The sequence below is a fragment of the Neofelis nebulosa genome, chromosome 12 (genome assembly GCF_028018385.1).
Source record: "Neofelis nebulosa isolate mNeoNeb1 chromosome 12, mNeoNeb1.pri, whole genome shotgun sequence".
Taxonomy (NCBI): domain Eukaryota; kingdom Metazoa; phylum Chordata; class Mammalia; order Carnivora; family Felidae; genus Neofelis; species Neofelis nebulosa.
This window is the reverse complement of record NC_080793.1, coordinates 34,759,584-34,782,511: the sequence shown is the minus strand read 5'-3', so window position 1 is coordinate 34,782,511 and position 22,928 is coordinate 34,759,584. Positions and strand designations below refer to the sequence as shown.

The following is a 22,928-nucleotide window of genomic DNA, read 5'->3' as shown; positions in this document are numbered from 1 at the left end:
TTTTTAACGTTTATTTATTTTTGAGACAGAGAGAGACAGAGCGTGAACAGGGGAGGGGCAGAGAGAGAGGGAGACACAGAATCTGAAACAGGCTCCAGGCTCTGAGCTATCAGCACAGAGCCCGACGCGGGGCTCGAACTCACGCACCGCGAGATCATGACCTGAGATGAAGTCGGCCGCTTAACCGACTGAGCCACCCAGGCGCCCCCTTCACTTCTTTTTTAGATTAAAAAAAATTTTATTTAAGTAATGTCTACACCCCAAGGGGGGCTCAAACTCATGACCCTGAAGTCACACACTCTTCTGACTAAGCCAGCCAGGTGCCCCTATAACTTCATTTTATAACACAGCAGTAAATCTCCATGAAACTTGTGTCTGTAGGTGAAGGTTTACAGAAATAACCCCATTCACAATAGGAGAACTATGATAAGCTGGACTGTTTTAAGATTGGTGGGTAACTCTTTGGTTTGGTTTTTTAATTAGGCAAGTCTAACCTGGTACGTTTCAGCTACTTTGGAACTAACCGTATTCCATTATTATGGATCAAAGAAAGGTGCATCCGACGTTCACTGATCCTTGTACTCCTTGTCTTTCTCGTAGGGGTCAAGTGCAACCAGTGGTCTGAGGAGGCTTCGATGGTATTTCGAAATCATGTGGAGAAGAAACCTCTGGTGGCACTGGTTCAGACAGTTATAGAAAACGCCAACCCTTGGGACCGGAAAGTAGTGGTCTATTTAGTGGACACATCATTGCCAGACACAGATATCTGGATTCATGATTTTATGTCAGAGTATCTGGTAGAGCTTTCAAAAGTTAATTAATCACTGCTTCTGAGACCTTGACAACTAATTCAGATTTTTTTTAGCAATAACAAAATGTAGTAGGCTTTAAAAAAAGAAATCTTATCTCTGCTACAGGGCTCTGACTGCTGTGGGGATTGAAAAGAATATGCTTCTGTTTGATGAAAGATATTTAACAAGTTTTGTTTTAACAGAGTTGACTTTTCAAAGAAAATTGCACTTGAATTATTACTATATTAGAATAAAATGTTTATCAATATAAAAACTGACTACCTTATAATTTCTAGGCTTTATGATCGTAAGATGAAGGATTTCCCTTTCTATTCATGTCTTCTTTATGGTACGGGTTCCTTTATAGTTAGATTGTGAGAATTTATGACTTAACCCTGGCGCAGTGGTCTATCCCAAAGCCAATTGTGTGAGGATGATCTTGAGTCTTTAGCACATTAGCATTGCTAGTGGTGCTGTAGAGAAGCAACCCAGATGAACCTCAAAGCGTATTCCTCACCCCAAGTCTTGAGTGGCATATCACTACCCAGAGTGTCTACACCTTCCACAGTCTCCCTACCCAGACTCATTGTCCATGGCTCCTCAACCAGCCACACTGCACCTGTCTGGCTCCCTGTACACCCAGGACTATTGATATTCTTCAGCAAGCCTTGCTCCCCTCCTAACCATGCTTATTCTGTTCCCTGAGCCTGCCTATCCTTCACCCCCCACCATTTTTGTTTGCCAGTATCCTCCGTGACATCCCGGGCTGACCATGAAGCCTTCCCTGGTACCCCTCCTACCCTGTTGCATTTGGAGTACGCCTCTCTTTGTATCAAGACCTCACTGAGCTTTGTAGTATATAACAAGTTGTCTGCGCACCTGTCTCCCCAGCTAGATTGTGAGCTCCCTGAAGGAGGAAGGGGTCTTACTCATCTCTTTGATGACATACTGGTAAATGTTTGACAATTGGTTCTGATGGGTGTGGGCCGGGAATGAGCCTTGATTCACAGTATCTGATGATTCCCGTGTTGTAAATACTTCCACTGTTGTTGAGTTCCAGCTAACAATGTGACATCACTGAATGTGGAGCTGGGAAAAGATACCCCAGCAGCTCCTGTGAGCCCGTACAATGGACTTCAGAACATACCACTGTCTGCGTACTCCACAACAGACAGAATGATCTCTTGAACACATCAGGCACCCATTATGTCCTTGCTAATTGATGGGCAGGACGGCTTGACAGAGGGATAGGTGGAGGCCTTATCAGTGGTCCAAAGATGATGGGGGAAGGCCCTGGACTAAGAGGGGAGCAATGAGAATCAAGAAAAAAATTAAAGGCCTTTTGAAGGTTTTAATTAGAATTATTAGAACTGACATTTTAGATCCAAAAGACAGGAAAAAGAAAGTGTCAAAAAGTGAAGCCAAGTCTTAAGGTCTGAGAGGCTAGGATGATGACGCTTATTCCATTTGGGAAACTGAAATTTTTTGTTTTAAACATACTGAGTTTAGAGGCCACTGGGTGACTCAGTCGGTTGAGCGCCCAACTTCAGTTCAGGTCATGGTCTCGCCGTTCGTGAGTTCGATCCCTGCATCAGGCTCTGTGCTGACAGCTCAGAGCCTGGAGCCTGCTTCAGATCCTGTGTCTCCTTCTCTCTGCCCCTCCCCTGCTCGCCCTCCGTGTGTCTCTCTCCCTCTCTGTCTCTCTCAAAAATAAATAATAAACATTAAAAAAAAATTAAACATACTGAGTTAAGGGACTAGATCACTGTGTGAGGATATGCATAACCTATTAGAAATGTGGAGTCTTCACAGGGGAGAAGGCCAGGCTGGAGATAAACATTCTTAAACTCATTTGCTTATTTTTATTTGAGAAAATATAGGAAAAGTGAGAGCAAAAAGAAGGTAAAGACCAGATATTTGAAGTTTTTCATGTAAAACATGTTGAAATTATCTTTCTAGCTTTTTAAAATTCGTATTTAATAAAAAAGTGATTCAAAATTGAGGAATGCTTACACCACTGATTTAAACATTTATGATAAAATCAGAATATCCTGACACAAACATTTAAGTGAAACAAAGTAGTATGAATGTATTTTATAATGGTTTCTTTTACCAACAAAAACAACAAAAATCCTCAAATTGCCTACAGATTAAGAAGAGGTGGGTTCTGTTTCAATGACTTTAGAAAGGCTTCCATCATTTTTTAAAATAGAGCAATTGTGTTGTTGATGTAAGTGAAAAATTAATCTGGTGCTAGGGCAATTTGACAAACAATGAAGCTTGGCCCCTGCCTCATACCATATTCAAAGTCAATTCCAGGTGGATTCAAAGCCTAAACGTGAGAGCCTAATGAGGGAAGATAACACAGGAAAGTACCCTGATAATCCAGGAGCAGGAAAGATGTCCTAAACAGGACAAAGTGCTAACAATAAAGGCAAATATTGATATACTAGACTATGTTAAAATGAAGAACACCGGTTTGTCAAAAGGCATTATTATGATGGTGTAAAGGCAAAGCACACAACGGAGGAATATTTGTATTTGGAATATATTCAATAAACAGAAGACTATCCAGAAACAAAATGGCAATAAATTTGAACATTTTACAAAGAGGAAATCCAACTGGCCAATCAACATGAAAAGGCCCTCAACCCATGGAAATCATATTTCAGTGAGATCCTAATACTCCTACCAAAACTGGGAAAATGTTTCAACTTTTGTTAATTTCAATTATTGAAGATGTTTGCACTTGTGCTGGAGGATGCCAGTAAAGAATGTTCACAGCAGCACTATTGGCAATAGTTAAAACCTAGAGACAGATGTCCATTAATAGTAAAATGGATTTAAAAAAAAAAAAACTGTGCTGTATTCATGCAATGGAAACCTCTAAGGTAATAAAAGTAAACAAACTACAGCCACATGAAACCACGCAGGTTAATCTCACAGGGTGGAATTGAGCAAATGAAGACAAAGTGTGGAGGAAAGCAGGCAAGGAAGTGATTACCCTAAGAGTAATCTTAAACTTCCTTAAGCGATCATTTTAGGAGGAAGCTGGAACCCAGGACCCAGAGGGTTGGCTTCTGGGCTGCTGCTGGCAATGTTGTTTCTTGCAACAAGTGTTCAATGTGATAAAAATTTTTGAACCTGCACACTTAGGATGTATGTACTTTTCTTAAATGTTTGATTCCGCAACAAAAGGGTTTAAAATAAAAATAATCTGAAATATTAAATCATTGCTTCATTTAAAAATGCATGGCACATATTCCTTGAAAAGAGCATTCTCTTACAGCTGTGAGAGTTTTGTAATGTAGAAATATATTTTCACGGAAAACAAGATTCACAAAAACAAAAACGAATGTTTCTCATTAGTAATCTATACACCAGGAGTAAAAAGAGTTATATTAGGGTCTACCCCACCAGAAACTTTCCCATAACAATTGCACACGGTACCTTCTGTCCACACAAATTCTTTTTTATGAACCATTTTAAAAATTAAAACAAAGTTTCTATTTGGGTTTAAGTGGTTTGTTCTGAAAAACGTACTAGCCTTTTAAGAAAATGGGACTTTTTTTTTTGTATTTTAAATCGGTATTTTGGACACTCCATTCCAAGTACAGAGAGAATGCATTCGACTCTTTTAGAACTATTTGTTCACAAAATGATCGTTATTAAAGCGGAGGCTCCTGCCAGACCTGGCTGGGCTGCCGGTGAGATGGCACAGGTGGTTGCTGTAGTCAAAAGAGGTAAGGTCCAACAGCTGGCTGGCAGGCTTTGCTCCATCCAAAGACCTGCCGGTTCTTACATCTCAGACGCCACAGGAATGAAAATCCACCCACTTATTTCCAGATAACTCCACTGCTGCTTAAACTCCTTATGGTACAGCTGGGGAAATAGAGACTCAGACTCACGATTATCCACAACCCCCTGTCCAACGAAGGATCCCAGCTTCCCGGCGGCCCGGCCCCTTTGCCCCGCGCTGCCCCCAGCGGGCGTCGCTCCCTGGCCGGGGAAGGCGCGCGGAGGCCCGGCGCCCCCGAGCGGAGGGAGAGGGCGGCGGGCGGGGCGGGGCGCGGTGACAGCGCTGAGCCGGGCCCGCCCCTGACTCCCACCCCCGGAGCCCACAGCGCCCGCCCGCCCGCGGCCGCCCGGGAGCTCGTCCAGCCCCGCGCTCCGCTCGCCTGCCCGCCGTCCGCCGCCCGCGCCCGTCCGCCTGCCGCCTGCGCTCGCCCCGTCGTCGCCCGCGCCCGCGCCCGCCCCGGCGGCTCCACGGCCCGGTAAGCCCCCCACCCGGCCCGGGGTACCCCTCGCGCCCGCGGGGCTCCCTGCCCCCGCGCCGGGGCCCCAGCCATATCTGGGCAAAATATTCAGCTGTCGCCGCCGCCGCCAAGAGGGACTGAGCGTGGCTCCCTCTATAAATAGCCGCCGCCTCGGGTTGCCTCCGGGGCTGGGGAGCCGGGGGTCTCGGGGTCCGGAGCCCCGCGCTCACGTCCGCGCCGCTAGGCTCCCCCGGCCCCAGCCAGAGCGCCCTCCTCTCAGGCCCTCGGCGCCGTGTCTGTAAACGACAGAAGGACCCTTGCGCGCTCGCAGAGAGGCGCGGGGGCCGGGGTCCTGAAGGAGCGGCCGCCCCCGCCACCCACCAGCCGCTCGACTCCCGCGCGGCGGCGGGGCTCTGCGCCCGCGGATACTCTGCTGGGGACAGGTGCCCGCCTGAGCCCGGCACCGAGGCGTGGCCCTCCTCCGGCCGCCGAAAGTTTGGGGGTGGGAGTGGGACGTATGTGGTTGGTGGACGGGGAACCGGGGTTCGGGCTGCGCCTGTTTGAGGCAGGAAAAGTTTCGCAAACTGCGCGAGAGGACGCGGTTTAAAGCACCATGATACGTACACGCATTTCGGGCCAAGGTAGAGCGGGCAAGCGCCTGGAGGCAGAAGCCCCCTCGCTGTCGCCAAGTCACACGGTGGCCTTGGCGAGCCCCTGCCCTTCCCTGGGCCTCAGTTTCCCCATTTGTAGGGGCGGGGTTTGGTTCGGGAGATGAAGCTAGGAGTCTTGGCGGTGAGAGCAGCAGGGCGCGCTCTTGACCGCAGGCGCTCCCCCACACCTGTTCATCGGCTCCGGCCTGGGACGCTGGGGCCAGAGCCTTGCACATCCGGAGGCATTGTGGAAAGAAACCGGACACTGTGGCAGTCCCTCTGACTCAGGCCTATACTGGGACCTATTAGGGTCCTTGGAATAGCCTGGGCCCTATACCTCCAGGAAGAGTGTCCCATGGTACTTACGGGCACCTCTGCTGGGGAGCAGCCATCACCCTCGCAAAGCATCACGTGACTCAAACAGCTTTAGACCCAAAGAACTGGGCAGGATCAGAGGCTCCAGTCCAGCTGCTCCCTGGTCTCAGTTTCCCCACCTATACAGTGCCTATGAGACGAACTTGGAACCATGCCAAGCATCACACCCTCCCAGACCCCCAGCCGCTTCCTGGGTACCTTACGGACCCTGCCCTTGGTCTCCGCCTTAACCCTCTCAGACTCTTAGAGATGACCTAGCCCAAGCTTTTCTCTATCCAGATCACAGAACCAGACCCTAACTCAGGTTCTGGGCTCTCAGAGGGAGCATCCCCCAAATCTTCATCTTTCTCCCTGTGATGGCATTTATTTTAACAAGGGCCGCAGAACCCCCTGCTCAAGGTCACATGCTGCTGGACACACCAGGAGGCCTGCAGTCTCCACTAACCTTTCTCCTCTCTTTCCTGCCCCTTCTTGCTGCTCAGGCCAGTCTTGGGGATCTCTGAGCACCCCGCCAATGCCCCCCTGTTCTTTGATCTACTGCTGTCCAGGACTTTCCCTTGCTCAGATGATAGCGCCCTCATTCTGAAATTTCATTTTTATTTCTACTTTCTATGATATATTTTCTCTAAACTCCCCTCAGAGTCTCACTGATAAAGAAGTAAGGGGAAATGAAGACAAATAGAGTCTCATCAACTTGAGCCATAAAACAAGCAGAGTGAAAGCGAGCAATGTTGTCGTTTGGTGTATTTACTCCCTTTAATGAGCCAAACTTGCAAACACATTTTCGACCATCTTGGCCCCTGAGTTGCTCCCAGCCTAAGTGGAAAGGCAGTGTCCTCTAAAAATAGCCTCCACCCCACCTTATCAGAGCCTCACACCTTCTCCCTCATCCAGGGTACAGTTGCCTCCGGCTCCTGCCGCTCAGCAAAAATGCAAAAATGGGGAGTAGGTGGTGTCAGCTCTGAGTAACAGGAGGTGGACTGACCTGGAGGTTAGGACCCCTGGCTCCAACCCCAGCTCTGCGACCCATTTAGAGTGACCTTGGGCTATGAGCGGGTGGGTGAGATGGTCCCCAGTAGACCTGGAGTCAAGAGACCTCAGAGGTTCCCTTGGAAGCCTTGCTAGCATGAGAAAAGTGGAGTGCCCGGGATGAAACTGAGGAGAACCCACCCCATGAAGAGGAGGGAAGGTGCAGGAGAAAGTGGTTTCCCAGGAGAGATGTCAGTTGCTGCAGAGAGACAGAGGGGGCTGGGGACTGGGAAGGGGCTACCAGGATTGGCAGGTGGTCCCAGGTGACTTTGGCCAGGGCATTGCAGACAGTTCAAAAATGGGAATCTGCCACTACTTTACCGGGGCCAGTGACCCAGCCTGTCTGTCTGAGCCTCAGTTTCCTCCTCTGCCCAATGGGGATGATAATAGCACCTATTTCATATGGGTTGCTGTGGGGATTAAGTGGAGAGGATGCTGGGAAAGACCTCACCAGTGCTTGGTACCTGCAATGATATTTCTAGGTTAGTAAGTGGAAGAGGCAGAGGCTAATGGGAGCTCAAAACGTGGGGACCGGGCCTGCCATTCCTGAGAACTTGGCTGAGAAAGGAGGGGAGAGGGAAGGTAGTGGGAGCTGGAGACAGGCATGGGCAGCAGGCGGGTGCTTCTGGAATGAGGTTGGTAAGAAGAGGTGGAGAAGGACCCAAAAGAAGGGAAGAGGGTGAAAAGAGAATCTGAGGGGTGTGCTTATGGGAGGACCAGGTCCTGCCTTAATCACCTGCTGAGTGTCAAGGGCTCTAGAATCGCATTCCTCTAGAATCAGGCTGAGCAAAGAAGTGAAGTTAATAAAATGAAGCCAGTCCTGGCTCAGACCCCTGTGTCCCCTTGGCAGACTTCATCTGCGAAGGAGGGTGTTGATGGGCCACGAAGGGTAGTTTGACTCTGCCCAGGAGCCTTGTGACCTTGGCTTGCTTATTTCTGAAATGACATCATCTATCGATGACTCCTGCTGAGTCCAGGAGTCATAATGGCCTTTTCCAGTCAATGTTTTGATTTTTTAGTCTTACTAATAGACCAGCCAGACTGCCAACATTTCTAAAGAGGCCAGTTCACTTTTTACATAAAGCCAGAACACCAAATAGATCAATTATTTGGCTACTCCGAGCCATTATCAGTTTAAAGCCACAGTCCTGTTTCTGTGGGGAAACATGAATCAGAGAGCATAATTCTGGGGCCATTTCCTCTCTCTTGTTTTGTTTTATAAAATCCTCCTTTGGTTAATTGTGGAAGGACCAGACTCTTTGCTCTTAATGATAGCGAGAGAATGAGCTCATCGGAGTCAACCTAGGACACGTCTGGGAGGTTTTCTTCAATGTTAGGAGGTGCTGCGTCCTTGCCTGATCTGAAAAACTAAACAAACTCAAGCATTTCTTCTGTGTCTCTTTTCTTGCATCCTTTTGTTTTTCTCTCAGAGGAAAACTGATCTGTGAAAGGCTGAAGTTACCGTGCGTGGGGAGGAAAAGGGGTGAGGCCAGCCCAGCCCATGCACCCATGTGTTCCCACCTCAAGCCATCTTCTCAGGGTCCCCAGCCTGAGCCACCACTCACCCTGGGGCTTCTAGGGCGGTGACTCCAGGGCCATTCCTGGAGGTGATTCTGGTGGGTGATGAGTTGCAGCGACAGGGGTGTTCGCCTTCCATGCCCCCGGAACTGAGGGAAGCAGCAAATGCCTCTTGGCATCACTCAGCCTCCTTAATGAACTCATATTTTCCCATCCCTTAAATGGCGGTGCCACTCTCAACCCTACTCTCTTTCCACCCCACACCCTCCTATAATCCCATTTATTCCCATGGTCCAGCTACCCCCTACAGACTCACAATTCCCACATTCATGTGTCACGCTGGGACTGCTGTCCTCAGTTCCAGGCATCTGTCACTCCTGCCAATCGGACAAAGCCAATAGGGCGTCCCAAAGGCACGTCACACCCAACAGGCCTGATGCGGGCTCATCACCCTGTCCTCCTCCGGTGTCCCCAATCTTGGTTAACAGTAACACCATCCACCCAGACACCGAGCCAGAGATCTCCTTTCTCTTTACCACCCCATTTGTTTTGTCAAGTCCTGTCAATCCTGTCTTCCTAAATATTCCTTCCATTCATTTCTGTCTCCATGAATGGGGTTAACAAGTACTCCAATCATGACCCCAATCGAGTATTTGCCATCTCTCCCCTGAGCTATTGTCAGAGCCTTGTAAAAGCCTTTCCACATCAAGCCTTTTCTTCTATACTGCTGTTAGTAGATCTTTAGGAAATGTAGCTCTGACTGTGTTATCCCTCTCCCTTCAGGGACTCCTCATTTCCTACCAGATTCCTTAGCAATGAACCCAGGACCATCAAAGGTCTAGCCCCAAGCTACTTCTCCAAAACCATCTCTTGGCTCTCTTGCAAATTCTCCTTACCTTCTGGTCATGGTGCAAGCATCGTGCCTTCGTGACTGCCTGTCTTTGGCCCTGCTGTTCATTCTGCCTGGAACGCTGTTCTCTCCCTTCCTAAGTTGGCAAACTTGTAATCATCCTTTAAAGCAAAGCTCTTCATTGCCTTATCTGTGTTCCCTCAGCCCCTAAATGGACCTCAGAGCACCAGCCGTAGTGTGTCCTAAATGTAATCACCTGCTCACATTCTCATCTCTGACTGGACTGACAGCTTCTTGAAGATGGTTTATGGCTCCTTTGTTTCTCCTTTACCAGTGTTCCAGAGCTCAGAGCTCAGAACTTGGCATAGTGTAGGTATTTCGTGTGATGACAAATGACTGACCATTGAATGGATGAATGAGGAAACAGGTATGCCAATGAAAGCCCAGTGATGGCCATGACAATCACAAACCATCAACCAGCATCTACAACATGTTTTGCCACAGAACCATCAGCTCCGTGGTGGCAGAAACCACACCTGTTCTGCTCCCCCTCTCACTCCGCAGCCCCTGTCAGCCCCATCGCAATAAATAGAATGAATCCATGATCTTGTTTGAAACTCAGGAATCCTGTAAGGGAGGAAGGGCAGGTATTATTAACCCCCTTTTGTTGATAGGACAGTGAACCCAAATAGCAATTGTTCCAGGTCATCCGATTGGGGTGTGTATTCCAGAAAAACCCAAGTGCTTTCCAGGGTTTGGGAAGCTTGAGAAGTGCAAGTCCTTGCACTCTATCCTAAGGCCTCTCTAGCATTTGAATCATTTGGGATCTTATTAAAATGCAGACTCTGGCTCAGTAGGCCTGGGAGGGATTCTGAGATACGGAATTTCTTATTAGCTCCTTGTTTCTAATTAGCTCTAATCATTTTATTAAGCAATAGGCTTAATTCCTAATAAGCTCTAATGAACACCTAATAGTGTGAAGCTTGTCCTGTACACACAGACCACCACACTTTGAGCACCAAGGTGAGGGCTAGTTACCTTGGCCATTGCATTAAGGCATTGTTTTTATTAAGATCTACAAATGAATTCATTTAGGCCCTGATTCAAAATACAGGGCTCTTTCTGGGTTTTTGTTTTTGTTTGTTTTTTAATGGAGCCCGCGCAGGACACACAGATGGAGCCTGATGGGACAGTTGGTAGGGGCACAGGATATGGTGGAGCACGTGGTGGGAGGGGGGAACAGGACAGGCAGGTGGCAGGGACTCTGGTGCTGGGGCATGTGGCCGCAGTGTTGCTGGTGAGATAGGCTCCCAGCCTTGGCCTGCTGCTGGAAGGGTCAAGCTGAGCAGCGGTGGGTTATTTCCATCTTCTGCTACCTTCCCTCCTTCTCCTTTGCATTCTAGAGAAATTTAGGCCCAGGCAGGGCTTTTGAGTCCCTACTGCCCATCTCTCGGCCAGCCTGGAACCTCTTCTCAGACTCCTGTGTCCTCTTGCCTTTTCAGGGCGCACTGCTTACAGGTGTGGTATCTGTGAGCACAGGGTGAGTGCTCCAGGTGCTGCAATGAGGACCCAGATGCCGCCCTGAAAACCACTCAGAAGAAGGGTGCCTGGGTGGCTCAGTTGGTTAAGTGTCCAACTTTGGTGCAGGTCATGATGTCTCAGTTTGTGAGTTTGAGCCCCAAGTCAGGCTCTGTGCTGAGAGCTCAGAGCCTGGAGCCTGCTTCGGATTCTGTGTCTCCCTCTCTCTCTGCCCCTCCCTCATTCGCACTCTGTCTCTCTTTCTCAAAAAGAAATAAACATTAAAAAATTAAAAAAAAAAAAAACTACTCAGAAGATAAGGGTGAGGGGAGCCCTGAAGAGGGACTCCTTCCTTGCAAACCCAGGAAGATTTAAAAAGTCAGATTGGATGACAACATCGTATGCATTTGTTTATGGTTTTCTACTGCATTCCATTTACACCATTAAAAGGGTTGAGATGGCTTAAAATAAACCTGCACAGGCAACATAACTGGTAAGAACAGAAGTTTTAAAAAGACAGGGCAGGCTTGAAAATCAGGATCGTGAAACGCTGAGAATCTGATGGGACCCGAGGGCCTTGTTCCAGCAGAACGAATGCACTCGTGCCCCGTAGTTTGCCTGTCACCTCAGCGAGCCACTGGGTTCCCTTGAAGGCCACTTGGAAGCCCAGGTTAAGAATGCCCAACACAGAATAAGGAGAGGAAATTCAGCCAGCATCTTGGCTGAGATGGCAACTGTTTTGAACACCCAAGTCAGCTCTGGGATGAATCACGACAGCCAAGGGGGAAGGGAGACGAGATGAACTGGGGGACGGTTGGTGTCTAATGAAAAGAACGCCAGCCTTTCAGGAGAGAGAATGGGGTCTTCTGAGAGTGTATGTCTTCTCAGAGTGTATGTCACATTGGAATACTCAGTGGAAGGCAGTTTAGCATAGTGCTTATGAACATGGAGTCTGGGGGCACCTGGGTAGCTGAGTCTGTTAAGCATCCAACTCTTGATTTCAGCTCAGGTCATGATCTCACAGTTCATGAGTTCAAGCCCCACATCAGGCTCTGTGTTGACAATGCAGAGCCTGCTTAGGATGCTTTTCCTTCCTCTCTCTGCCTCGCTCTCTCTCTGCTTCTCAAAGTAAATACATAAACTTAAAAAAAAAAACACATAGACTCTGGAGACCACCTCCCTAGGTTCAAATCAAAGTTCTGCCTGTTACTGGCTATGTAAATTCAGGTAATTTTAAATGCTCTGTACCTCAGTTTCTCTTTTTGTAAAGGGAGTTGTTGTGGGGACTAAATTAATTATTATATGTGAACATTTAAGACAGTACCTGGGATATTGTTGGCATTACACAAGTGTGAGCTATTATTGGAAAGCAGCATGGAGTAGTGATGATGAATATAGTCAGATTGAATCTTGTCTGGATTCAAATCCAGGCTCTACTACTTACTAGCTCTGTGTCCTTGGCCACTGTATTAAGTTACATAGTGTCCCCCCAAAATCACATCCACCTGGAACCTCAGAATGTGACCTTATATGGAAATAGGGTCCTTGCAGATGTATTTAGTTAAGATGAGGCCTTACTGGGTTAGGGTGGGCGCTAAATCCAATGACTGGTGTCTTCATAAGATGAGGAGTGGACATACACAGGGAAGGAGGGTCTGTGACGGCAGAGTCAGTGATGTAGGTACATGCCTAGGAATGCCAAGGGATATTGGCATCACCAGAAGCTAGGAGAGAGGCATGGGACAACAGATTCTCCTTCCGAGCCTCCAAAAGGAACCAGCCCTGCTGACACTTGATTCCCAATTTTTGACATCCTGAGTTGCAACAGAGTAAATTTATGCTGTTTTAAGCCATCCAGTTTGTGGTCATTTGTATGGCAGCCCTGGGAAATTAATACAGCCAGATTACTGCAGTTTCGTTTCTTCATCTGTAAAACGGGGATTAAAAAGTACCTGCTTCACAGTTATTAAGATTGCACGACATGATCTATATAAAGAGCTTATCACCGCGCCCGTTATGCAGTATGTACAGAATAGCACTTGCTATTATAAGGTACAGTGACGTAGCGGGCAGTAATAGCCCCGAGGGTGGGTTAACAGCATTCCACTGTTTGTCTGCATTAGAACTTGTGTAGCCGGTGCCCCATGGATGAACTTTCATGTGGTTCCCACTGTTTTGCTAATACAGATAATAATCAGATGGTTTGTACATGTATCTTTGTACAATTCAGGGAGTCAACGAGTGGGATGAGTTCCTAGAAGTGGACTTGCTGAGTCAAAGGGCGTGTGCAGTTGGGTAGATAGGGCTTAACTTGCCTTGAAGGAGGGTAAACCAATGTGTGCTTCTGTTGTATGCGACAGTGCCCGTCTCCCCCACGTCTTGTGAACACTGGGAATTCTCAGGCCTTTGCATCTTTGTCGGTGTGATAGATGAGAACTGATGGCTCACTTCTCAATTTACCTTTACATGATTATGAGTGAGCTTTTTAGCCATTCGTATTTTTATGTGAATTGCCTGTTCCTTTCCTCATTCTACATTTTCACTGGACTGGTTTTGTGTTTGTTTCTGGTTTGGTTTAGTGTTTTGGTAAGACTCTGCTAAATAAATTATCCCTTTGTTCAATGTGCAGCAAATAATTCCCCCATTTGGCTTTTGGCATTGTTGATTCTAATTTTCATATTGGTTTTTCAGTAAATACAAAGACGAGCTTCATAAGCTTACGTTAACACCTGCTGTAAGGCAAGGTGACAAGCTGTGTTTGTAAAATGGAGAATGAGGAGAGGAGTGAAGTCCACAGGCTTCTAATTTTTATTCTACCAGTGCTTTTGCTTTGTCAAAGCCAGTAATAATGCTAGGCATTCACTCATTTACTTAACAGACCTGCCGTCAGCACCTGAGAGGTGCAGGCTTCCTGTTGGACGGTGGGGGAGAGAGAGGCTTGCCCTCAAGTAGCTTCCAGTCTTGGGGGCAGAGGGTGCAGTAAGACGATGTTCCCTATGGCCTCTCCCATTTGTATGAAGGTATTTGTCTTGCCTGACCCTTTCCAACCGGGGGAAAGATGACCTGGAAGAGGCTGGGCCCGGTGAGAACTCACGGTGGCTCAAACCAGGGGCGTTGCAGCGAGGTGGGGAGAAGGAGCCACCGAGCGGACTATGATATGGTCTGTAGGCCAACTATGGTCAGGAGATGGTGTCAGAGCCCTTTCCTGGAACCCTGTTGCTTACAGTGATTTGTGCGGTGACTCAGACACTGATGACCTCAAGAGACGCAAAATGAAATACACCCTGGTGCATGCACACACATGCACGTGGCCTTTCTAATTCAAACCATTGGCCAATTTTGACTCACATGTAGACCTTTGAAGCCCACTGTGTCCTGGGACGGGGCTCGTAGCAACTGCAGAAAGAGGCAAAGTCAAACACTGTGTTTAGTTTCCCTGCTTTTTCAGCAGGTGCTTTCCTGTATGACTAAGAGGATGAGATCAGCTGGGGAAAATAAAAGCAAACGAGCCAAAAAAACAAGTCTTTTAAAGATAGCTGGTCTCTGAGTCCCCATCCTCCCCACCCAATGGCCCCAAGCATCTTTCATAATAGAATCAAGCCTTAAATCTCATCTTTCAACTCCCCCAACCACCACCATCAATCGGGATCTCAGCCGTCTCTGGAAGGCCTCATCTGGGACTGTGTCATCCCTGCTCACGTGCCTGTTGTAACCCTCCCCACCAGCTCCAGAATCAGCCCAGAGTATCTTTGTGCATTTTTTTACTGTTAGAAAGTTCCTTACGCAGACTGTAAATCCACGTCCTGGTCATCTCGGTAATCTATGTCTTCTGCCTGCTGGGGACCCACAGACCACATCTGTTGCTCCTTCCCTGTCAGTACCCTGCAGGTTTGAAGAGTATGACCATGTCTCCCAGGGTCCTTCAACTGTTCTTCACATGGTCCCCCTGCTCCCCTTCTCTGGACTTAGCGCCACTCGTGAGAGAAGGTCCAGTTCACAAAAGAGGTCACTCACATGGTCAATAAACGCATGAAATGTACTCAGCATCATTAGCGATCAGGGAAGTGCACAATGAGGTATGACTACCACCCACCACCGGGGCTAAAATGAAAAGTACTGACCATAGCAAGTGATGACGAGTTTGCAGAGAAACTGGAACTCTCATACATCACTTGTGGAAATGTAAAATTGTGCAATCACTTTGGGAGAAACTGTTTGACAATGTCTACTGAAACTAAATGTACTCTTACTCCGTGAGCTGGCAATTCTACTCCAAGGATGTACCCAAGAGAAATAAGAGATTGTTTCTACCGAAGACATGTGTAGCCCTATTTATAGTTACCAAATACTTGAAATAATTTAAATGTTCATTAGCAGTAGAGTAGATAAATAAATTATATAGTTTATTTAATGGAATACTATCTCCATCAGTGAAAAAGAATGAACTGCTGCTAAAACACAACACAGATGAATCTCACAGATGAAATGTTGAGTGAAAGAAGCCAGACACTGGCGCCCGGGGTGGCTCAGTCCGTTAAGCGTCAGGCTCTTGGTTTCGGCTCAGGTCTTGATCTCACGGTTTGTGAGATCGAGCCCTGCATTGGGCTCTGTGCTGACAGTGTGGAGCCTGCTAGGGATTCTCTCTCTCCCTCTCTCTCTGCCCCTCCCCTGCTCTCTGTCTCTCAAAAAATAAATAGACCAAAAAAAAAAAAAAAAAAAAGGAAGAAGAAGAAGACAGACACAAGAACAGACTCACTGTGTGTTTTCATTTACATGATGTTCAAAAGCAGTTAAAGCTAATCTGTGGTTGTAAAAGTCACAGTAGTAGTTACCTTTGAGGGAGATGGATGGGAGGAAGTATAAGAGCATTCTCGTGCGCTGGAAATCTCCTGTGTCTTCATCTGAGTGGTGTTTACACAGGTGTAGACGTGGAAAATTCAGGGAGCTATACTCTCAAGACTTATACACTTGACTGTATATAAAACCAATGCCTTAAGAAAAAAAGAAAAAAGTACCCCCCCCAAGTGAAAGAGTGGGGGCCCAGAGCTGAGTTCCCACAGGAGGCCAAGCAAAACCACCATTGCCTTGCTTTGGTCACTGTCCTTTGATTAATGCAACTGAGATCCCACCATGATTTGGGAGGCCCCACACTGTTGACTTACCCTGGGTCAGCAGTCATTTGAGAACCACTAAGTCTTTCTCGTGGCTGCTCAGCTATGTCCACCGACCTAGTGCTTATGGGGTTGGTTGCTGGGCCCCAGGCATTGTGGGGCTGGGAAGAGGGGAAGGAAACCAGGAATCTGAACTGCATCATCCTTTATCTCATTTCCTCTGTATAGCACCCCTTGTGAGGTGAATATTGTGCCTTCACTTTAAAAACAAATCCGTGAATCTCAGAGCAAGGCAGGGGTTTTAGTCTGCATGACCCATAGTCCAAGCTTTGCCTTTCACCAGACTGACCAGAGAGGAGGCCTCATCTGTAAAGCAGGGCTCATGGCCTAGCTTGTAGCCCCTGGTGGTGGAGGAAGAGACCATGTGTGTGACACCACCCTAGGAATTTGTGTGAGTGTTATCGTCCCAACTTAATGATAATTTTCTTGAGGGCCAGGAAATAACAATTTCTGTCTGTGCCACAAAGGGGCACCATGTCCTGCCCATACTAGGTTCTCAGTAAATAAGTGAATTGGGCTGTAGAAACTCAGCTCCAGAGAGGTATAGCAGCTTGCCCAAGGTCACACTGCAAGTCCTCAACCAATAGGACTTGTAACCAGATCCCCTGACTCCCATCCAGATGCTCCTTCTGCCATTGTACAGTGGCCCCAGCTTCCTGTGGACCTCAGGGACTGGAGATTCTCATGGGTTGGAAGCTACTAAGGAGGAAGGAAAGGCCCGGCCCAGGAAAGACAAGGCCGAGTCTGGCCCTGGGGTCTTCAGGGTGTGTGTCCTGGGAAGCGGGCTGGGAACAGGTTGTAGGCTATGCAGTTACTCTCTTGAAATTCTTAAATTTATCTTTGGATTTGGATTTTTACGTGAAGTCCCATGGCCAACAGAGCATACACCAGGGCTTGGAGCCTTGGCCCACACAAGGTCCCACCTCCTGCTGACTCTCTGCTTCCTGGGGACAGGTTCTTAGACTCCAGCTGCCTCACCTCCTGGTGCCCCCAGATCCCGCCAGTCTCCCCCTACTCCCCCTGCCCAGCTACCACTGAGGATCTCTAGTGACTTCAGCTGGCAATTCTGCAGGACAAGGCTCTTGTCCACCCCGGGTCCAGGCACCTAGTGTCCTAACACAGAGGTCGGATGCCCTCAGATAGCCCATTTCTGTGTGTTGGGGCAGTGGCCCAACTGTGGGAAAGGGAGATGCCTGGCTCAACTGTCTGGCCCCTCATCAGGGCAGGGTGTGTGTGTCCTGCTTCGGGCAGGGGAGGGAATTGGCAGCTAGTGGACTTGGTGTGCCCGCTTTTTGTGTCACAGCACACGGCACCTGTGTGATCAAGACATTAAATAATAAGTAAGAAAACACTATGACAGATCAAAAGCGAAGCTATGAGAAAAAAGCAAAGCTTTGTATCTTGGTACCTTTAATGGCACTTTTTCCCTGATTTTGAACAGAGGACCCTACAGTCTTATTTTACACCAGACCCAGACCCAGCAAATTTGGGAGCCAGTCCTGCCTGGGAGTATCTCGAGGCAGGGCAGGGTGAGGGGTTAAGCGTCATGCAGGCGCTCCCTGGGGAAGCAAGATGGCAGGGGATGTGAGCCTCAGGCTGCTCTCTGACTGGATCTCATCACAGGTGACAGCATGCCCCAAAGCACTCACTTCTTGCCCTGCAGGGGACACAGAACTGCAGGCATGAAGTGGCTGAGGTTTTATGAGCTGCAAAGGTCTCTGCATATTGCGTGGTTATTGGCGTGATTATTGCATCCCATTCTACGACCCTCTTTTAAACCTAACCATTGAAGAAATTAAACCCCCCACAGCTTCCATTACCTGCTGGTTGACCCCACCACACCCTACCTGGCAGTCCCCACCCCGCACCGATTGAGGGTTGGTTGGCTTTCTCCCCTTGTGGGTCACTGGCCTGGGATGGAATTCGCTTGTCCCCAGGCCTGTATCCCTGACTGACCTGCACTGATGGCACCCTCACCCTGAGCCAGGTCACAGCTGCATGCTGAGATGCAGAGCTGGTCAGAGGGTGCTCCTCCGAACCCCCCGCCCCCGCCCCCGTCCCGGCCAGCAGGGGGCGGGGGGGGGGGGAGTTGAGGTGTGTGGGAGCACAGAGTTCCCCGCTAGGCAGGGCAGCACTGCTTCCTCAATGCAGGGAGAGGCCAGCTACTCTAGTAATGAGGGGGGGATGCTTTGCTCTCTGGAGAGGCTGTGCCTCCAGGACTTAGCAGGGCTTCCAAGAGCGTAGAGGCCGGGAGAGGCTACTCAAGGCTGAGAGGACATCCCGGAGGCCTGAAATGTCAGGGGTGCCTGGGGTGAGTGGTCTGGCAGAGCCAGAAAGGGAAGGCCTGGGCTGGATCAAAAGCGGAGGAGGCCCACAGGCCACCAGCTCTCCCATGCCCTCGAACTCCAGGCCAGAGTTTGCTATCTGTCATCATAATGGGGGCTACTGAAGGTGGCTTTCAGCTCGGGAGCAGCATCACATCTGCTTTTCATAAAGATCATTTAGAGGCTGAGTTGGGTGTGGACAGGAAAGTAGGGGAACTGAGGCAGGGAGACAGGCTTGGGGGGCCATGGTGATAGCATAGATTTTAAAAAGGCAAGCCCTGTAGGAAGGGAGAGAGGGGACAGACAGGATGTGAGAGAGGTAGGCTTCTAGTCACAAAGGACAACTAGAGTATGACTCCAATTGGGTGAAGTACCTGGAGTAGTCACATTCCTCAGGACAGAAATAGGGTGGCGGCTGCCAGGGCCTGGGGTGGACCGGAGGGCAGAATGAGGAGTTTGTGCTTAATGGGGACAGTTTCAGTTTGGGAAGATGCGCGTGTTCTGGAGCTGGACGGTGGTGATGGTGCACAGTGTGGCTGTGCTTAACTGTTTACTTAAAATAGGTTAAAATGGTAACCTATTTACGGTTAACACGTTTTATGTTATGTGCATTTTATCACAATTTCAAAAAAAAATGTAATGTGTAAAAAATAAGAGAGGAAAAGGGAGAGGCCGGCAGGCATGGGGACTTCCCAGAGTGAGGGGAGTGGGAAGGGAGTGTGCAGGCTGGCCCCCTGCTGACAGGCTGCACAGGTGCAGGTGCGGTCCCCCAGGGGAGAAGAAGGTGGTGGTGGTGAGGCAGGGGGACTCCAGAAGTGCCTGGCAGGAGCCTGGGCTGCAGAGACTGGCTGAGAGTCATCAGCTTATCGCTGGTAACCGACCCCACACAGGAGAAGATGAGAAGCCCCAGGGGAAGCGTGAGACGTGAGAAGAAGGCAGAACCCCCGGGATGGGTGGGCCAAGGAGAAGGCCTCATCAGGGAGACTGAGAAGCAGGGGCAGAAAGGAAGGAGGGAAACTGAGAGTAGAGTCTGAGCTCTTGCTCTTGTGGAACTACAAGAAGAAGGGTTCATTCAAGACGCCTGAGTGCAGTGAGGGGAGTGTGTGGGAGAGAGAGTGGTCCTCCAAAGGACTGTGGGAGGATCGGAGTGGGGGGGTGGGTCTCATGGGAATCCAGCATGAACTACAGCAATCCAGGCCTGAGGGAGCCGGGCACTTTCGGGGACACGGCTTTCTCTACCTCTCCCTCAGTCCTGTGAATTCACCCTCCTCTGAGGACTCTTACTCCCCCAAATGTCTCTTCCCTCATGGCCTCAGCTTCCATGTGCTCATGGTGGTGTCCTCTCCTCACCCGCAGCTTCCCCTGCCACCTGCCTCACTTTCTCCTTATGTCCCAGTTGAGTGCTGTTGTGGCTTGGATTGTATCCTCCCAAAACTCACACCTGTGAATAGGACATTATTTGGAAATAGGGTCTTTGCTGATGATCAAGTTGACATAAGGACATGAGGGCAGGTCCGAATCCAATATGATTGGTGTTCTTATATCAAGGGAACGTGTGGACACAGACATGTACAGAACAGGGAGACCATCCTCAAGGCTAGGAATGCCTGAGGCTCCCAGAGCTAGGGGAGAGACATGGAATGGATACTCCCACAGAGCCTTCAGAAGGAGCCATCCCTGCCAACACCTAGATTTTGAATTTTTAGCCTTCAGAACAGGGAGATAAACATTTCTGTTATTGAAGCCAGTCAGTTTGTGGTACTTTGTTAAGACAATCCCAGGAATTAATACAAATGCCAGGAAATAAAAGCTCATTCGCCCAGCTCATCTTCTTCTTTTTTGTTCCAACCCACCTCATGGGTCATTGACTAGCCAATCAGTTTGTTGCCCTTGAGACAGGCACCCACTTTGTCCAATCAGCTGAGGGGAGGTGTCACATGATATAAAGCATGGCTGCCCCAGTGTGCCTCATGAAGGAGAGCAGTGGAATCAGCTCTCTCAAGAGGAACAGGGGACCTCTCAGGTGCTTGTGTCCCTGAGGCCAAGGGGAGAGAGAGGTGCAGGCTTCAGTGATGAGGGATAGTGGCTTAAAATCTCTTTGATCAAAGTGTCTTCCAAAAGAGAAGGACATGAAAAGATGGGGTGTGAAGACTCAACTTTGTAAATCACCCTTTCTTCACCTATCATCGAGATGTTCACTGTGGCTGGAACAAGAAGACAGTATAACTGGAAAATATTCCTCTGAACTTGAGGCCCCACCCTCCTGACCTCAGGGAAGTGCTGTCCATAAATCAAGATCCTGCTCCAGCGCCTCTTTCCAGAGTTTTCCCACGGGGACGGATGCTGGAAAAGCCATTAGCAGAAGTGACTGGACCCACTTCCCATGAAAGATTTAAAAGTGCATTTGGTACTCCAGGAACTTCCCCGCCTCAGAGCTTTCATTTCTGATGCTTCCTGATGGATGGCCTCCACCCTTGACCCACTATTTTTCTACTATCCAACCTGCTTAGTTGTATTTCCTGGCACAGCTTGTAAAGTCTATTTTTTTCATGTGGAGCAGTGGTTTAAGGCTTCTGCCGTTGAGAAGCAGGGTGGCCAGATGTGCTGCCAGAGTAATATATACACTAGATTTGGAAGAATTAAGTTTTTCAATGTGTTTTAAGTTTATTGAGCTGCCCTTTTATTTTTCTCACTGACTCTTACTGAGGATTCAATTTATAAAGCAGGTAACAGAGGTGCTTCAGGTGGGCCATTCTGGGGACTTCATCACCCCCCTTCCTGCCGGCTCCTCCCCTCTTGGGTTCCCAGTCCTCTGAGACCTGGTCCCATCTTTCCGTTTTAAAGATGGGAAAACAAAGGATCCAAGAAGAGAAGGGACTTGCCCAAAGGCCCAAGGGCACTAGACCAAACCCAGATGGGCTCATTGTCTACTAGCACACTTACCGGGCACAGGGCTAGGCAATCGGGACATTAAGACAAATAAGACCTATGTCATTATCTTAGGGGAGTTACAGTCTGATGACAGTGCATGGGGGAGCAGGAGGAGGATGGGAAGGTGACCCCAGCAGGAGCGGCAGGGACAGCAGCAGCCTCATAATAATGACTAGTATGCTGAGCCTGCATTGACCACACAGCAGTCCCAGACTTTGCACCTTCTCTGCTTGTGTCCGCTTAATCCTCACACCCTGTGGAGTGAACGAGTACGGTAACCCTCTCACTGTACAGAGTGATGGTCAACTTTTTATTTTAGTAGCTGAATCCCTTGTTTAAGGGAAGTCTGATATGGAGCCCCAAATAAATCAGGCAAAACCAGGGTGAGCCCCCTCACTTAGCCTTTCCTACTTAACCCCCGGCAGGGGCCCTGGAGGAGCCTGAGCTCTCCCTGAACACAGTTTAAAGACCGCCCACCGGATCCAATGTTTGGATGTCTCCAAGAGGGATAGGTTACCAGCAGAATTTCCCAGTCCGCAGTCCGCTTATGCTCATTTTACAGATGAGCAAACAGAGACCCAGAGGAAGGGAGGAAGGAACTCAGCAAGGGTCACCTGGGGAGCTGGCGCCACAACTAGCACTGCAACCAGAGTCTTATGAATCTCAGCCCTTTGTCCATCAGTAATATCTCTTTTATTAGGAAATGGAGGCCTTTTATTAACAGCTAGAAATACCATCTCTTCCAGCCGTATTTTAAAGCGGAGCTTACAGTGGGCTCTGTGAACGTGGTTTTCCCCTCCCTCTTAACCTCCCCTTCCCCACCTCCAGCTCCCCACATCACTGACATTAGGAGGAGAATCTTGCTTTGGAGAAGCCATTTCTGGGAGCCAAGTGGGTGAGTGTGGCTTGAAGCTGACAGCTTCATGGTTTACCTTAGGAGTCCTCTGTTCCTCTCAGCTTATTTCATGCAATGCCTCATCACCCCGTAATATTCACAGGACACTTGACATGAGAAAGGGCCTTTAAGTCCTCTGAAAAAGGATGTTGAATTCAACAGCACCTTGGAGTGTGCAAGTGGAACATTAACTTCCCTTCCCTGTGTGCACTAAGAGGGAGGCTCCTTCAGGAAAGTTAATGATTGCACCCCGCAGGGTGGCATCTCTGGAGGTGGCCTGCCACCCAACCCATCCCTCTTCAGTGGGCCCCATGGTCGCCACCTACTTCTCTCTTCTTGCTCCTTCATGGCTCCTTTTCCTACTCTCCCTTGTCCTGACTCATCCCTTCTCCAGGCTCCGTCCATGACTTTTTTCTAAGGATTATAGTGCATATCATCTAGGAAATGGGTCAGCTGGCAAACTGGGAAGCTCCCAGGGTCCCAAACTTGTCCCAGCTCATCCTGTTCCCAAGTCCCTTCTTGTGTGAGTCTGAGTGGCCCAGAGGTGAGGCTAGGGCTGTTACCCAAACTTTGTTTCATGGGATCCCAATCCCAGGAGCAGTTCCTCAGACACATGGTTT

The 22,928-nt window shown here is 48.8% G+C and overlaps 2 protein-coding genes across 6 annotated transcripts in view; both read left to right on the top strand.

Moving 5' to 3' along the window:
* Nucleotides 1–4,021, top strand: part of TDRD7 (tudor domain containing 7) — an 80,872-nt gene extending 76,851 nt beyond the window's left edge. For all 5 annotated transcript variants that reach the window (XM_058694826.1, XM_058694824.1, XM_058694825.1 and 2 more), the window contains one exon: nucleotides 601–4,021. In XM_058694826.1, coding sequence (XP_058550809.1) covers nucleotides 601–821 — 221 coding nt within the window. In that variant the 3' untranslated portion in view covers nucleotides 822–4,021. The remainder of the gene's footprint in view (nucleotides 1–600) is intronic.
* Nucleotides 4,022–4,924: 903 nt separating this feature from the next.
* Nucleotides 4,925–22,928, top strand: part of TMOD1 (tropomodulin 1) — an 86,776-nt gene continuing 68,772 nt past the window's right edge. The window contains exon 1 of the mRNA XM_058694836.1: nucleotides 4,925–5,065. The gene's annotated coding sequence lies outside the window, so the exon portion shown is untranslated. The remainder of the gene's footprint in view (nucleotides 5,066–22,928) is intronic.